This window comes from Cokeromyces recurvatus, assembly GCF_025118155.1.
Source record: "Cokeromyces recurvatus strain NRRL 2243 chromosome Unknown BX663scaffold_10, whole genome shotgun sequence".
Taxonomy (NCBI): Eukaryota; Fungi; Mucoromycota; class Mucoromycetes; order Mucorales; family Mucoraceae; genus Cokeromyces; species Cokeromyces recurvatus.
Window position 1 is genome coordinate 669,766 of NW_026251396.1, and position 14,856 is coordinate 684,621.

The window sequence follows — 14,856 nt, forward strand, 5'->3', positions numbered from 1 at the left end:
TGCATTTTTTTTTCTTCTTATTTTTTTCTTCGATATTATAATTTAACTAAATAACTTAATTGTATAATAAGCATTTTTTGTTTTCTTGATTACTTTTGTTACCATATTGTATAATATTAAATACTTATTATTTAGTTTTAATGTAAGGCAGTGTTACATTTTGTTATTTGCTTTTATTAACTTTTTATAATTATAGTTTCAATGAATCAAACATTTGATGTAGCACCACCATTGCAATTAGCAAGACCAAGTCAATCAGATATAAAATACAAATTAGGTACATAAAACAAACAATGGATTTTATGTTAATATCATAAATAATCATGTCATTTATTAGTCGTAGTACAAAATCCAGTTAGAGCTAGAGCCTGTGGATTTGGAGAAAAGGATAGAAGAGCTATTGACCCTCCTCCAATAGTACAACTTATTTCTGAAAATTCAAAAGGTGAAAGAGTTGAAACAAAGTAAGGAAATAAAGATATCACAATGTATATTTTTTTTCCTTTAATAATTGCTTCTTTTGGTATCTATAGGACCAAAGATTCTATGCTTTTCGTAGTTCAATGTGAACTTTATAATAAAGAGCAAACAGAAACTAGATCAGTTGTATATACAGATAAATCTTCAACGAAGCATCCTAATAAATATCGTAATTTAATTGGATCAACTGTTTCTAATGCTTATCATCTTGTTAACGAAAGTAATGAACCGGGCATTTATTTTGTCTTCCATGATTTATCTGTTCGAACTGAAGGTACTTTTTCACTTAAATTCATTTTTATCAATTTGGCTGCTGGGTAAGAAAAAAAAAAGAAGACAGATATTTATATATATAGGATAATAAATTAAAAGTAATACCAATAATAGTGAGCCATTAACAAGGACAACTAAAGTACAAGAAGAAGTTTTTTCGGAGCCATTTCTTGTTTATTCAGCTAAGAAGGTAAATTTCATTTTTATTTTATTTTATATGGCCATAATTTATTTATTGCTGCATATATAGTTTCCAGGTTTGACAGGTAATGAAAAAAAATCAAAATAAATTATGTCTAAATATTTTATACTAACAAAAAAAAAAAAAAAAAAAAAAAGAATCCACGCCACTTTCAAAATGTTTTGCAAGACAAGGAATAAAGATTCCGATTCGACAGGATCCAGCCTATAAAAAAATTGAAAATATTCTTCATGTTGAAGAACGATATAATGATGATACTGCAAAAAAACATAATGCTAATAAAGAAGAAAAAAAAGAAAACAATAATAATGAGGTCGAATCATCAAATCATCAAAAAAAGAAACCAGATTATAAACGAATTTCTATTTCGGATTTTCTTTCCCCTGAATAAATGGGGTTTGAAAATTTTACGCTTTGTTATCAAAGGCAACAAATAAGCATGATTCTTAATATTTAATCTCAGACTTTAACTCCGTCTTTTTTTTCAGGATTTTAGTCTATTTCCCTTAAACGAATCAAAGCTTGTTTCCACTTTGTCATATTATTACTATTATTACTATTATTATTATTAAAAAATGTTACATTACAAGCTTTACATTCCCCTATAAATTTTAAAAAAAATTATCAGATAGAATTGACATTTTATTCCATAATAAAAATACATTTGCATATTATATAATTGAAATAAGAAAACAAAATGGCAAGGTTATTTAACAGAGTTCCAGACAATTTAGTAAAAATAGAATGAAATATATGCAGATCTGACTTGAAAAGAATTAGAGGTATTCATACACATATTAAGTATACTTCTTTGATATACGATGAATAGAAAAGGGTCTACCATCATACATATTTCAATAACTAAATGACTATTTGATTATATAAGATAACAAAAAAAAAAAAAAAAAAAAAGTAAAGAAAATTCTAAAGTGTCTAAAATAACATTTTATTATATTCCGAAGAATAGGTTATATATTTAACACTTTTGGATAAATCTATATGCCATTATTTATTTCACTTAAAATATTTAGATAGCTTTAGCCCGAAAAATAGTCTATGGTTTTTTTTTTTTATAAAACTTGATATTATATACACCATTTTATATTACCGAAATTTATTTACGACGAATCACTTTCAAAGGATCCTTACGTTTCTATAAAATACAGTTAATAAATAAGAAAAAAAAACATGGACAAATATTTACCTTATTTGCACCCTTTTTAAATGCCCCTCTTTTACGTTTTTGAAAAGGTACGTCCTCTGTTATTGCTGTATTTGCCATTGCAGCAGGAACTGCAATTCGAGGCATCAAATAAGAAGGAACATGCTTCAAATGTTGCTGCACACGAGCTGGTTGTAATGCATGATCATGTCTCAAAAACTCTAAATCCTTTGGCTTATCCTCAAAGTGAGCTTTCAGTTTTTCACTATTTAGAATTTCTTGCTTGATTTCCTTGATTCTAGCTTCTTTAATGGCTACCTTATTAACTGCCTTTAAAGCATCTTCAATACGATACTTGAAGCCCTCGACATTCTTCTTTTCAAAAGTATAAGGCTTCAACTCAGCACCTTTAGCTTCTTGCTGTTGAAGGACTCGCTCAAAAACAGCATCATCATTTACATTTTTACCTCGACTCACGTCTTTACGACCTTCAACATGATCCGAAGTTACGACAAATGATAAACTCATACCGCGTTGTCCTCCTCGTGCTGTACGACCAATACGATGTGTATAAGCTTTAGATGACATAGGAAAATCAAAGTTAATAACTGCAGCAACGCCCTGAAAATCGATACCTCGAGAAACACCATATTCTTTATCACGTTGGATAGTCTTCTTATTCTTCTTCTTGAGTTCTTTATAAGTTGTTAATAAAAATAATTAAAGCAAACACTTTTACTTATTTATCCTTTACCTTTTTTACTGCTTTCTTTTTCTTGATCATCGTCTTCCTCTTCTTCGTCCTCACTGTCTTGTTCTCCTTTTAATTCGGCCTCATCTGTTGCAATTAAATAATCATATATACCCCTATTAAATTCCTCAACAATATGATATCTCGAATTTAGTGGTAATTCTGAATTCAATACACATGATTTGATTGAAAATTGCTCCAAAAATAATTTAAGCTTGTAACAACGATCAATGTCATTCACAAATAATAAAATCTTGCCCTTGATCAATCGCAATTTTAACAACACAAATGTAAACAAAAACTTTTCAAATTCAGTACATTTGACCATATATTGTGTAAGTGACTGTATCTCTTCTTTAGTATCCTCTAAAGCTAAAATGGCGGGTTTCTTTAAAATAAGACCGCCCAAATCCTCAATTTCTTTAGTAAAGGTGGCAGACATTAACAAAGTTTGGTATATTTTGGGCAAGTATGTGAGGATTTTGCGAACATCATTTTCATAGCCAAATGAAAGGACAAGATCAGCTTCATCAATAACGAGTGTTTCAAGAGATTGCTGCAGATGCATTGATTGTGCTTCTAAATGACCGAGAGCACGGCTTGGTGTAGATACAATAATATCGGGTTTTTCAGCAAGTAAAGGCCTATAAATTGTGTTAATATTAATCTTCATAGTAAAACGGTTTATAGCTTACTTTTGAAGTTGAATGGACATTTGACTTGCCAAGTTAGCAACCTTTACTAAAGTATTAGCATACACTAAAAGCTTATTGATATGATTGGTAACTTGTTCTGCTAATTCACGAGTAGGTACCAAGATCAACGCCTTAATGGATGCTTCTGCATCTAATGACTGAACCGATTTTATTTAGCTACAAACATTTCTAATATACAAATCTATCTATCTATCTATCTATATATATATATATATACCTCTTTATGCTTCAAAATCTTTTGAATGATGGGCATTGCATAAGCGGCTGTCTTACCACTACCCGTACGTGCACGGGCAAGGATGTCTTTCCCAGCCAAAGCTAATGGTATACCCTGTGCTTGAATAGGTGTAGGTCGAGTAAAATCTAGTTGGGCAATAGCTCTTGCTAATCGTGGATCAAAATTAAATGATGCAAATGTTTGATCAGTCATGATTAAGAATAAGAAAAAAAAAAAAAAAAAGTTGTTTTCAAGCCTTTTTTTTTTTTCCAGTAATCTAAAATTCATATAAAATTAAGTCACTAAATAGTCACAAAACATCCTTCTTCAACATGTAACTTTTATTGCATAAGACCTTTAATGAAATCAAAGCATTATATAACATTTTATCTTTTCTTTCCCCTTTTTTTTTTTGTTGTTTTCTTTATTTTATAATAATAACTGCATTACACATATAAACATGGATCTATATTTACTTTAATAACACAATAAAATGACAAAATATTCCATTTATTTAAGAGGAACAAACTTAGAAGAGTGAGTGGCACCAATACCAGGACGACCGTGCTTAACAGGCTTGTAGGTGATGGAGAACTCACCAAGATAATGACCAACCATTTCAGGCTTGATTTCAACTTGGTTGAAGGTCTTACCGTTGTAAATACCAACGATGGAGCCAATCATTTCAGGAACAATGATCATGTTACGAAGGTGGGTCTTAACGACCTCAGGCTTTTCACCAGCAGGGGCGTTCTTCTTGGCAGCACGAAGTTTCTTAATGAGGCCCATGGGCTTACGCTTAAGACCACGTTGGAATCTTCTACGAGCACGGCAGTGAACGAGCTCCATGAACTAAAAAATATGCAAATACCGTCCGTTAGTCTATTTATATACATATATATATATATATATATATATAGTTTACCTGTTCAGAAGATAAGTCTAAGAGTTGTTCAAGATCAACACCACGGTAGGTGAACTTACGGAAAGTTCTCTTTCTTTGAGTAGCTTGCTCGTCAGCCTAATAAACAGAAAAAAAAAAGTAAGAAACGGGGGACTGAATATAATAGCATCTCCGCCCTCCATCCATCAATCTTTAATAATAATAAAAATATTAGATTCTCTCATTGAAGCTAAAATGACATGTCATAAAATTGAAGAAACTGAACCGAGATAAATAAAAAAAAAATACATTTATTCTACATAACGTGCATTGATATTTTGTATCTAAAAAAAAAAAAGCTGAACTGGTTGGAAAGTGGCACTTTTTTTTTTCCTCGTAACGCATATAGTATTCAATTACTTTTGATAGATAGATGGATGGATGGCTGGTTGGATGGATGGATACATTACCATAACTGTTTCAAAAGATGCAGGAAAAGAAGGATATTGCTAACGATGGCTGCCTTTTGTCGTTGCTCCACCAATGAGTTCGACTTTTCGGGATATTCATACTCCGTCCATTAAGAGGATCATCAAAAAGGCATTTCCTTACAATTTCAATAAATAATTGTCCCCCTCCCCCTTTTTTTTTTTTTTTTCTCATCACAAGTATTCAAATATAAAAAGCAAAATATTTATTTATTGTGATATAGTATATACATTTCTAATATAGGATACAATCTAATTATTTCTTTACACGGCCTGTGTATGTAACCTTTTGTTCGCGTCTACCCTTCTTCTTGATCACCTTGCTCAAAGGAATATAACTATAAGGATCCACTTGACCCTTACGCTTAACATCACCGCCAGCCTTCTAATATATTAAAATAATATTAGATATATAAACAATATATAAATATATACATATACATATATTCATAAAACTAATAATACGAAGCTTACCTTTGATCGGAACTCTTTACCAATTCTTTCATATTTCTTAACTGGCTTTTTAACCTTTGATTTGGGTTCATCATCATCATCATCCACTTCCATAGCATCGCCATTCTTGGACTTTTTGAATTTAATTCTGTTTCGCTTATCACGAATAAATCCATCAGGATTTGTGACGTGTTGCATGTAATAATCTTCTTCTGCCTCTTCTTCACTTTCCTCTTCTTTCTTAGCACTTGGTTCATTAATCACAAGACGTCCGTCTTCACCTTCAGCAAATTCATTACGAATATTCTTAGCAGTGCGTCGTGCTGTGGGCTTAGATGATGAAATACGTCCTAAAGCTGATCGATCCAAGAAATCAAGTGGCTCATCATCACCTTCACGAATAAACGCAGCTTGTTGTTGCTTTTTAGCCTTGTGTTGTTTGAGGGCTGTAGCAGCTGCCTTTAGTGTTACATTATCATTATCATTATCTTCATCATCCTCATCATCAATTTCACTTTCAGAGCCGTATAAAACTTCTTCGTAGGCATCTTGGAAGTTACCGCCCTTCTTAGCCAAAGCACGAGCGCCACTTTCATCATCGCTATCTTCAACTGTTGTTTGCTTTCTTCTCTTTGCTCTCAATCGTCGTTTTTGAATATTCACAATCATTTTCTTATCTTCCTCGGGCATCAAATTAGCCACAGTTTCGTATCCGAATCGTCGAATCAATCGTTCTAACAAATGACGAACTTTAACCTTAAAATGAGCCTTATGTTGATGTTGACATGTCAATAATGATTGAACTATTTGTGGTAATTGGGGTTGTAAAATAGCGGTATCCAAAACTACAACAGATACCTTAACGTATCCGATTGCAGCCTTTACAATTTCACGGTTATTAGAGCCCACGAGTACTTGAATTGTCTGCAAGAGTTCAGTTGTGATTCCAATGTCAAGTTGCTCACGGAATTCAAAGAAGAGACGTGAAAGAGCCCCAACGGTAGCACCAATCATATGCGCTGTTGTACCTGCTAAACCAGCTGTCACCATTGTAAAGTATTCTTGAAGTGTCGCTTGTGCATCAGGAACACCTTCAAGACCTTCGAGACGACTATTCTTAACAATGCCACCTTGTTGCATTCTATGAGCCATTGATACTAGCAATTCGAAAGCAACCTCTCGGGTCTTTTCATTATTGTCTTTTGTAGCTAATACGACTTCTGACAAAACTGCAGGAATAAAATGAAGGTCTTGAGAGGGCAAGAGAGGTACTAGTTCGCTAATTGTCTTGATACGATCCTTCTTTGCAGAGTTTGTACAATGGATTGTTGACTCTAAAAGATGTTGCTGTAATGATTCGATGAACTGCAGGATGACCTCACGACCATTGGCAACACGCATCAAATGAGTCAATACCTTATAGCCCTTCTTTTGCAAAACAGGATCATTTTCTCTAGTTAATAAAGTTGTTACAGTACCATTATACAATAAACCACAGGATTCAGCATCCAAGAAAGGAATCATAATAATAGCCAAATCCAACATTGTATGTGACATTGGTGACTGGCCTGAAGAATCACCCACAGTCTCAGTGCTTTCAAGAGCTTGAGAAAGCATACCTAAAACCTTCTTAAATGTTGTATTAATATCCTCAGCACTTGTAATTGTTAAATAGGTTTTGATGACATCTGCCATAAATCCACGAAACTGAGCTGGAATCTGACTAAAAACATTAAAGAAGACTGCCAAGTAGTTAACAGCATATTGACTCATATGCTGTAAATTTTGCTGAGCTTCCACTTTTGTAACACCATAAGCACGCATCAAATGGGCGTCATCTGCGGATGATTTTAAAAGTGTTTGATTTTTCTCAACAAGTAACTGCAAGGCTTGAGCGATTGTAGGTCTTAGCTCAGGTTGTGTATAAAGTAAGGAACTAAAACGTTCAGCAACATTTGTATTGAAAGCACGCACTAAATCCACTGGTAAATCACAAAAACCAGGTGATAAACTCCAAATTTGGTTAACGAGAGTGTCATAGATTTTGGCTTGCATTTCAAGTTCACGGGAACGTGCTTGATCAGCTTTCTGAGCGAGTCGATCACCAAGGGGTACTAAGACATTGGCAAAGTAACTAAGTGTAGTATTGGTTGTGTATGTTTTGAGGAGAGGCAATAAGAAGGCACGTCCTACTTGTCCATTAGTTTGTTCAAGATTTAGAGGTAAAATACGTAAAAAGTTTTCTGGACCCATGGTTGAGATAGCAACACCTAAGGTCTTATCTAATTGTTCTTTATAAGTTTCAGAAGGTGATAAACGAAGTTCGCCTAAAAGAGCTACACAACCATTCATCAACGTGGCAGCGTAATGATTTAATTTGTTAAACATTGCTTGCTGTACAGTCATGATATGTGTCCAAGCAGGTTGGAAATGAACGCCAAGACCTGTTTCAAGTGATTGAATAATTTCTGTTAAACTGTTATTTGACTCAGAATCAGTTTCTTCAATAAGAGAATCAGTAATACAATATTCAATCAAAGTACAAAGACAGTTAGCAATTTGACGATGACATCTAGACTCTTGTTGAAAATCATTGAAGATCAAGTTGAAAATAACAGAAAGATCGTTAGCACATTGATAAGCATTGAGTCTAGTATTAAAAAAAAGGGAAGATCAAAAGCTAATTTTAGTTACTGTTTATAAAAATAAAAATATGTAATAGAATAAGTATGAGTAACTTACTTGGAATAGGCTGGGAAGGCCTTACTGACAATTAAGAGCCAAGGAGGTAAAAGACGTTCGTCTATAGCTGCAGGTTTTAATTCACAAATAGCCTAATTAAAAATTAAAACTATTAATAAAATCATCTAACTCGTTTTTTTTTTGGTCTTCATTTATTTTACACGAAGCAATCCAGTAAATTTATCTGAATCCATATCCATTTCTTCAGCATCAAAAAGTGCCTCAAATACATCAAAGGCTGCTTTGGTAAGGAAAATATTGTTAAATTTAGGAAGTTGAAGTAAAGTGTGACATAATGTAGAAAATTTCTATTTTATTAACGTTAGTAATTATGCTCGTTTTGATTTTATATAAAACTTACATTAGGTGGCCAATAAGGAACAATAGTGTGAAGTAAAGCCAACATTTGTTGAGCAGCATTCTGATTTGTTTTTGAAGTTTCTTGTAGGACTCGAAGAATGAAATCAGCTGTCATATCAGCTGCAGGATGAACAGCAGTGGGTGGAGGAGGTCTAGATAAGATATTACGAACAGCATCTTGAGCCCTTTTGCGTGCCTTGGGTGATGCATTTGCACTCAAGATAAGCAACTGTTGGTATGCCTTTTTTGTTGTGGGCATAGACCAATTGGGACCATCTTGAGAAGCTAAAAGTTCTTGAAGACAACCAATAATAGAACGAACTATAGGTTGCTCCTCCTTATGTTCTTCAAATACCTTTTCAATAATCGAAACAATATCGCTGAATTTGGATCGAAGGACAGAGTGGGGAAGACTTGAATGATAAATAAAAGAAAATGTTAGTAATACTATCATTTCCTAAGTGTAATATATACTTTACAAAGGAAAAACTTCATCCAATAAATAAAGTAGAGCACCCACTAAATCTTTAGATCCTTGAGAAGATTGTAGAGTGGTCATCTATTGATAACAAGAAAAATTTTTTTTATTAGTTTTTATTTATCAAACGAAATAATGACATTTTTTTTTACCATTGTACCAAAGTAAGCAAGAGGAGAGAGTTGTTCATTCTTTTCAGTAATTGTCTAAGGGAATTGAATGTTAGTTTTTTTTTTAAGAGAAAAAAAAAAGAAATCGATTATTAGAGCTTACCTCCTCGATAGCAAGTAAAGTTTGGGCATACTATAATAATAGATCAACCAGTTAGTAATTTACGATCTTGTTTTGAAGGAAAGATCTAATGTAAATCTTTTTCTCGTTGTTAGTTTTTATAAAACTAATTCTTATTTACCAGTTTTTGATTGTCCAATTTGGAGTTAATTTGTTTTCTTATTCTATCTAACTTGGCCTCCATTTTGTATAGTAGAAGAATAAATTCAAAGTAGAATTAAACTTTTTTTTTATTTTTATTTTTTGTAGAAGAAAATTTTCAATTTCCAGACTGTTTGTGACTTTTATCTATTTGCAGTTATACATCATTTAAACATGTTTCTCCTCTTTTATTCTACAAACTGTTTTTTTTTTTGTTTTTTTTTGGTTTATTTTCTATAATGGACCTTCAGCAGAACATTACATTACCTCAAGAAGAACAAAAACTAGTTTGTGAATGGAATAATTGCAATAAAGTGTTTCCCGATCATCCTTCTTTAGCTTCTCATCTTTCTGAAGATCACGTAGGATGGAAGAAAGGTGATTACTATTGTGACTGGAAAAACTGTGCAAGACAGGGTGCTAAATGTCATAATCGATTTGCATTAATGATGCATTTAAGAATTCATACAGGTGAAAAGCCATATGAATGTAATTTTGCTAATTGCGGTCAAACGTAATCTCTTGATACAAGTTGTTATAAAGACAAATATTGATATTTTTTTGGGATAGATTTGGTAGAATGGATGCTTTAGCAAGACACAAAAAAGCAGAGCATGGAGAAAATCTTTCTTCGCCTTCAAAGACAAAACATCATTCTTTGTCACCTCTTTTGAATCCAACAAATAAAAGATCATCACCCAATAAAAAACTAACATTATCGCCAAGCATCAGTAAAATAAAAATAATTACAAGCGAAAATATGGAGTTATCTTCCGATAATAACGACTCTGATGATTCTTTCCAAGTTACATTAGAATCTCGTAGTACAAAAATAGTACCTGGCTCAGATTATGCAAAATATCGTTTAGCTAAAGCTCAATTACGATATCTTTTAAGGGAAAATGAAATGCTTCAAGATGAATATGAATCAACACAAAAGAAATTAAAAAGAATGAAAACGGAAAGAAGAGTTTTACTGGATGCTCTTATGGCCGCTGAAAAACAAGAGGATGAAATAACTGAAGTTATTTAAATAATCTATCAATAATAAAAAAAAAAAAAAAAATGTAAGGGGAAGGGGAATATGTATACATATATATAAAAATTATGCGTGAATTTGGATATCTTTTCGATAGTCTTGATAAGAAGGTGGAGGTGGTATTGGACCTTCTGGTTCAAATGGAGGAGGAGGTTGAGGGTTATTTCTTATTGTAGGCATGAGTATACATACTTCTTGCCTATTATTTGATTGTGGATAAACTACTATATATTTATGAACATAATAAGTTCGATTTGTAACTATAAAAGAAAACTACTTTTCATTATTATTATTATTATACTACCTTCTGAAGATGTAGTAGAAGAATTACGAGACGCTATTCGACGTCGTCTTATCGCTAAAAAGAATGCTATTAATAATAAAAAGACACATAATAGCCATAAAGCATTAAATTCTATTGTCGACGCCATAGTAAATAAATAAATAAAAACAACAAAGAAAAGAAAAGAATTACAAACAACTAAAAACTAAAAACTAAAAATATACTTGTGTAAAGCTGCGGGAAAGTTTATCATTATTAAGTCACGAATTTTTTCTTTAAAAAAAAAATAAACTTTTTCTCTCTTTTTATTTTATTTTTTTTTTCGAAATTAAATAATCATGACAGATCTACCTGATTCATCACCATCCACTTCTAATAAAATAGTTCCCAACAATGAGAACATAAACTCATCTGAAAAATCTAATATTCGTGTCTTTATGGGAAAACAGTATGATATTACCGATCCTCGTTTCAAAGGACTTAGTAAAAATGCCATCAAGAAAATCCTCAAAGATGAAATCTGGGAAGAAACTAAACCAATGCGTAACAAAGAGAAACGGGAAAAGTATAAACGAAAACGAGCTGAACGTCAAAAACTTGAAAGTCAAGGATTACTTGAACGATTACCTAAACGACCAAAGGCAAAGAACATGATAATTGGTCAAATAGGCATTATTATTGATTGTTCCTATTCAAGCTATATGATCGACAAGGAGTTGAGTTCGTTGAGACAACAAATTGTTCGTTGTTATAGTGCTAATGTACGTGCTCAGAAGGAATCATTCAATATGATGCTGACATCGTTTGATGAGGCCCTTAAGAAGCAAATGGATGCTAAAGCCCCTAGTTGGCAAAACTGGAAGAATATAAAAATAACAAATGAATCATATTTAGATGTGATGGGTGAAGATCAAAAAGAAAATTTGGTCTATTTAACAGCAGATTCAAAACATGTGGCTCATGAGTTGGAAGAAGGTAAAACGTATATTATTGGTGGTATCGTCGATAAAAATAGATATAAGGTACATCTATAATTCGGCCTCTACATATAGAGTATTAATTTTAGTTTATGTTAGAATTTATGCTACGAAAAAGCAGAAAGCCAAGGTATTAAAACAGCACAATTACCAATTGGTGATTATATCCATATGGCGTCAAGAAAAGTGTTAACAGTAAATCAAGTAATGGAGATTATGGTAAAATGGCTTGATTGTCGTGATTGGGAACAAGCCTTTAAAGAAGTCATTCCAGAAAGAAAATTAAAAGATAGCACCTTTATTAATCAACATAATAGTAGTAATAATAATAGTGATGTGGAAAGCGAAAATGCTCATGATGTAGTGAATAACGAGAATGGTACACCCGAAGATAAGGAGGAAATTCAAGAGGAAATGAATACATTAGAGGATAAAAATACAAGTACGTTAGAGGTCCAAGAGGAAAATAATGATTAAGAATGATAAAAAAAAAGGTTGCCTAAGCATCCAAAGTTTGCTCTTTTTTTTTTGCATAAGTGCTCATAAATTTTAGCAGTTCATTAGATTATTTTGTATATACATGCTATATATAACAATTACAAAAATAAAGATTAAATTTCTTCAAATTCAACATCTTCATCTTCATCGTCATCAACTTCATCCTCAACCATAGCTGTAACATTTGTTTCCTGACTTTTTTCATTATTAGACTGTGCAGCACTAATGGTATTATCCTCAAGCTGTTGCTCAGGCTGTTGCTCAGGCTGTTGCTCAGGTGCTAATGTATTGCCCTCAAATCCATCAATAGGATCAAAATCAGTTTTATCAGTCCTAACTGCAAACGCTTTTTCACTCTTCTGTTTCAAAACTGGTAATTCCTTTTCCCATTTTTCTATTTTATCCATATATTTATTTATCGTATGCTTTTTAATCTCAATATCCTTCCTTAATAATTTATTCGACTATAAATGTATATGTAAAGAGTAAATATCATAAATCATCCAAATTATATATTTTATTACCTCTTGAACAGATAGTTCTTTACTACTTAGAGCTTTTAGTTGAATATTCTTTAATTGACTTTCAAGTTCAAGAAATGACGTTTTTAAAGTAACAATATGGGTATCAAGACTGTCTAAATATAAAGTTAGCTCTTCTTCTTTTTAAAAAATAAATAAATAAATAGATAAGCTTTTATTACCTTTCGTACCTTCTTCTTTTCTTTGTGGATCACTTAAGATAGATTCTAAACATGCATCAAATGTTCTTGATAGCCGATCTGTTAATTCTATTAAGCTCATACGTGTCTAATCTTTTCTTATACAAATATGAATATTTATAAAAAAAAAAAAAAAAAAAAAAAAAAAGAGAGAGAGAAAAATAGGAATTTAAAAAAAAAGGCGGAGGTGACAAACGATGAACTAGCATGTGGCTTAGCATATAGATTGCGACTGGTTTTACTGGTACAGTTTAACTTTTTTGAAAAATAAATTATTATATTTATTTCTTTTAAACACTTTAGTTAAATGTCTCGTAAAACTGAAAGAGCTGCTAGAAAGGCAAACAAGAAAACTAAGAAGGCTACTGAGCCTACTGTTGAAAAGAAAGAAATTGAACGTAAAGAGGAAGAGGAAGATCTTCAAGATATTATTATTAAAGAAACTGACAATGATATAAATGAAGACGAAAAGGGCGAAGAAGTTGAACAGGATAATGATGAAAACAAAGAGGCTGAACAAGTCAATGATGATGATGATGGTGATGAGCAAGATAAATCCCAAACTCGTATTACAAGAGCTAGAATTAATGATGAGGTACATGTACATGTGCGAAATTTGTCAGATCATCCATATAAACAATGTTTTTTTTTTTTAATTTATAGGCTGCCATGATTCGCATTACAGACGAATTTAAGTTAAAAGACTTACCTTGGATTGAAACTATGACTGTAACCTCTAGTGAACCTGTTATAGTGGAAGACTCCACTGATGATATGAAGCGTGAATTAGCTTTTTACCAGCAAGCACTTGAAGCGGCAAAGGTTGCTCGAGATCTTGTTAAAAAAGCAGGCATTCCATTTTCAAGACCTGAGGATTACTTTGCTGAAATGCTTAAAAGTGACGAGCATATGGCTAAGGTAATACTTTGTAAAATACTCTGTGTATGCATATTTACATTCTTTATTTTTTATTTAAGGTTCGTCAAAAATTATTAGATGAAAGTGCAGCTATTAAGGCTTCTGAAGAAGCTAAACGCCAACGCCAACTTAAGAAGTTTGGTAAGAAGGTTCAAGCTGAAAAGCAATTGGAAAGACAAAAACAAAAAGCAGAAATGCTTGATAAAATCAAATTACTTAAGCGAAGTAAGTTTTTTTTTTTTTTTTGTAAATTTGGGAAATAAACTTATTTTACTGATATATTACTTTCTTTTATTTAGAGAGAAAAGATGGTGAAGATTTGACAGTAGAAGATGATTTTGATATTGCATTGGAAAAGGCAGATAAACGCCCTGCTAAGAGTTTAAAGAGAATAAACAAGGATCGTAAATATGGATTTGGTGGTAAGAAGGGACGATTTGCAAAATCAAATACAGCAGAATCTTCAGCAGAATTAGGTGGTTATAATAAGATGAAGGGAAAACCTATCTTTAAAGGAAAAGGAAAGAAAGCAATGTCAAAGAAATAATAACAATTAGAAATAAGCAAAATTTTCATGTAATATAGTATATATATCACTTAATAAACGTATCTTTAAGAAGATTCTTTTTTTTATATGTATATGTGTGTATATCGCACGTTTAAGAGACATTATATTTAGTTACATTATGAAATTATATGATTATGATGAACTTGAGATGCTTGAAGATATTTTTTACTGACTTGACTAGATTGATCAGACTAGAATACATAGTGAACATGCAA

The 14,856-nt window shown here is 32.0% G+C and overlaps 10 protein-coding genes across 10 annotated transcripts; 4 read left to right on the forward strand and 6 right to left on the reverse strand.

Moving 5' to 3' along the window:
- The first annotated feature begins 20 nt into the window (after positions 1–20).
- BX663DRAFT_507276 (velvet factor-domain-containing protein) lies at positions 21–1,594 on the forward strand. Its single transcript, XM_051527312.1, has 7 exons — positions 21–142; positions 197–277; positions 338–464; positions 534–797; positions 868–943; positions 1,004–1,019; positions 1,093–1,594. The coding sequence occupies exons 2-7, from the start codon at positions 202–204 to the stop codon at positions 1,344–1,346; spliced, it is 813 nt and encodes a 270-aa protein (XP_051383661.1). The 5' UTR covers positions 21–142; positions 197–201; the 3' UTR covers positions 1,347–1,594.
- A 475-nt stretch (positions 1,595–2,069) lies between these two features.
- On the reverse strand, positions 2,070–3,583 carry BX663DRAFT_530799 (P-loop containing nucleoside triphosphate hydrolase protein; the record flags this gene model as incomplete). The annotated part of the gene is made up of 4 exons (XM_051530342.1): positions 2,070–2,108; positions 2,160–2,812; positions 2,872–3,512; positions 3,564–3,583. 4 exons carry the CDS (start codon positions 3,581–3,583, stop codon positions 2,070–2,072), a joined length of 1,353 nt encoding a protein of 450 aa, XP_051383662.1.
- Positions 3,584–3,646: 63 nt separating this feature from the next.
- Positions 3,647–4,002, reverse strand: BX663DRAFT_407016 (P-loop containing nucleoside triphosphate hydrolase protein; the record flags this gene model as incomplete). Its single annotated transcript, XM_051522262.1, has 2 exons — positions 3,647–3,694; positions 3,802–4,002. Coding segments are annotated over 2 exons (249 nt in total), but the record flags the coding sequence as incomplete, so codon positions are not given.
- Positions 4,003–4,200: 198 nt separating this feature from the next.
- BX663DRAFT_38244 (putative ribosomal protein S15) lies at positions 4,201–5,345 on the reverse strand. The gene is made up of 3 exons (XM_051522192.1): positions 5,010–5,345; positions 4,727–4,822; positions 4,201–4,653 (listed from the first exon to the last, which is right to left on the reverse strand). The coding sequence occupies exons 1-3, from the start codon at positions 5,013–5,015 to the stop codon at positions 4,312–4,314; spliced, it is 444 nt and encodes a 147-aa protein (XP_051383664.1). The 5' UTR covers positions 5,016–5,345; the 3' UTR covers positions 4,201–4,311.
- A 10-nt stretch (positions 5,346–5,355) lies between these two features.
- BX663DRAFT_507281 (NUC173 domain-containing protein) lies at positions 5,356–9,765 on the reverse strand. The gene is made up of 8 exons (XM_051527313.1): positions 9,479–9,765; positions 9,358–9,411; positions 9,207–9,286; positions 8,729–9,140; positions 8,529–8,675; positions 8,368–8,459; positions 5,647–8,275; positions 5,356–5,557 (listed from the first exon to the last, which is right to left on the reverse strand). The coding sequence occupies exons 2-8, from the start codon at positions 9,358–9,360 to the stop codon at positions 5,429–5,431; spliced, it is 3,492 nt and encodes a 1,163-aa protein (XP_051383665.1). The 5' UTR covers positions 9,361–9,411; positions 9,479–9,765; the 3' UTR covers positions 5,356–5,428.
- A 75-nt stretch (positions 9,766–9,840) lies between these two features.
- Positions 9,841–11,118, forward strand: BX663DRAFT_507286 (uncharacterized protein). Its single transcript, XM_051527314.1, has 3 exons — positions 9,841–10,151; positions 10,208–10,900; positions 10,981–11,118. Exons 1-2 carry the CDS (start codon positions 9,877–9,879, stop codon positions 10,668–10,670), a joined length of 738 nt encoding a protein of 245 aa, XP_051383666.1. The 5' UTR covers positions 9,841–9,876; the 3' UTR covers positions 10,671–10,900; positions 10,981–11,118.
- BX663DRAFT_551369 (uncharacterized protein) lies at positions 10,743–11,107 on the reverse strand (the record flags this gene model as incomplete). The annotated part of the gene is made up of 2 exons (XM_051531276.1): positions 10,743–10,900; positions 10,981–11,107. 2 exons carry the CDS (start codon positions 11,105–11,107, stop codon positions 10,743–10,745), a joined length of 285 nt encoding a protein of 94 aa, XP_051383667.1.
- Positions 11,119–11,297: 179 nt separating the features above from the next.
- Positions 11,298–12,413, forward strand: BX663DRAFT_433150 (guanine-1-methyltransferase-domain-containing protein; the record flags this gene model as incomplete). Its single annotated transcript, XM_051522975.1, has 2 exons — positions 11,298–11,981; positions 12,036–12,413. 2 exons carry the CDS (start codon positions 11,298–11,300, stop codon positions 12,411–12,413), a joined length of 1,062 nt encoding a protein of 353 aa, XP_051383668.1.
- A 134-nt stretch (positions 12,414–12,547) lies between these two features.
- BX663DRAFT_560619 (uncharacterized protein) lies at positions 12,548–13,276 on the reverse strand (the record flags this gene model as incomplete). Its single annotated transcript, XM_051531900.1, has 3 exons — positions 13,138–13,276; positions 12,959–13,071; positions 12,548–12,898 (listed from the first exon to the last, which is right to left on the reverse strand). Exons 1-3 carry the CDS (start codon positions 13,235–13,237, stop codon positions 12,548–12,550), a joined length of 564 nt encoding a protein of 187 aa, XP_051383669.1. The 5' UTR covers positions 13,238–13,276.
- Positions 13,277–13,452: 176 nt separating this feature from the next.
- On the forward strand, positions 13,453–14,708 carry BX663DRAFT_507291 (eukaryotic rRNA processing protein EBP2-domain-containing protein). Its single transcript, XM_051527315.1, has 4 exons — positions 13,453–13,750; positions 13,819–14,073; positions 14,133–14,298; positions 14,373–14,708. The coding sequence occupies exons 1-4, from the start codon at positions 13,463–13,465 to the stop codon at positions 14,618–14,620; spliced, it is 957 nt and encodes a 318-aa protein (XP_051383670.1). The 5' UTR covers positions 13,453–13,462; the 3' UTR covers positions 14,621–14,708.
- The last annotated feature ends 148 nt before the right edge of the window (positions 14,709–14,856 follow it).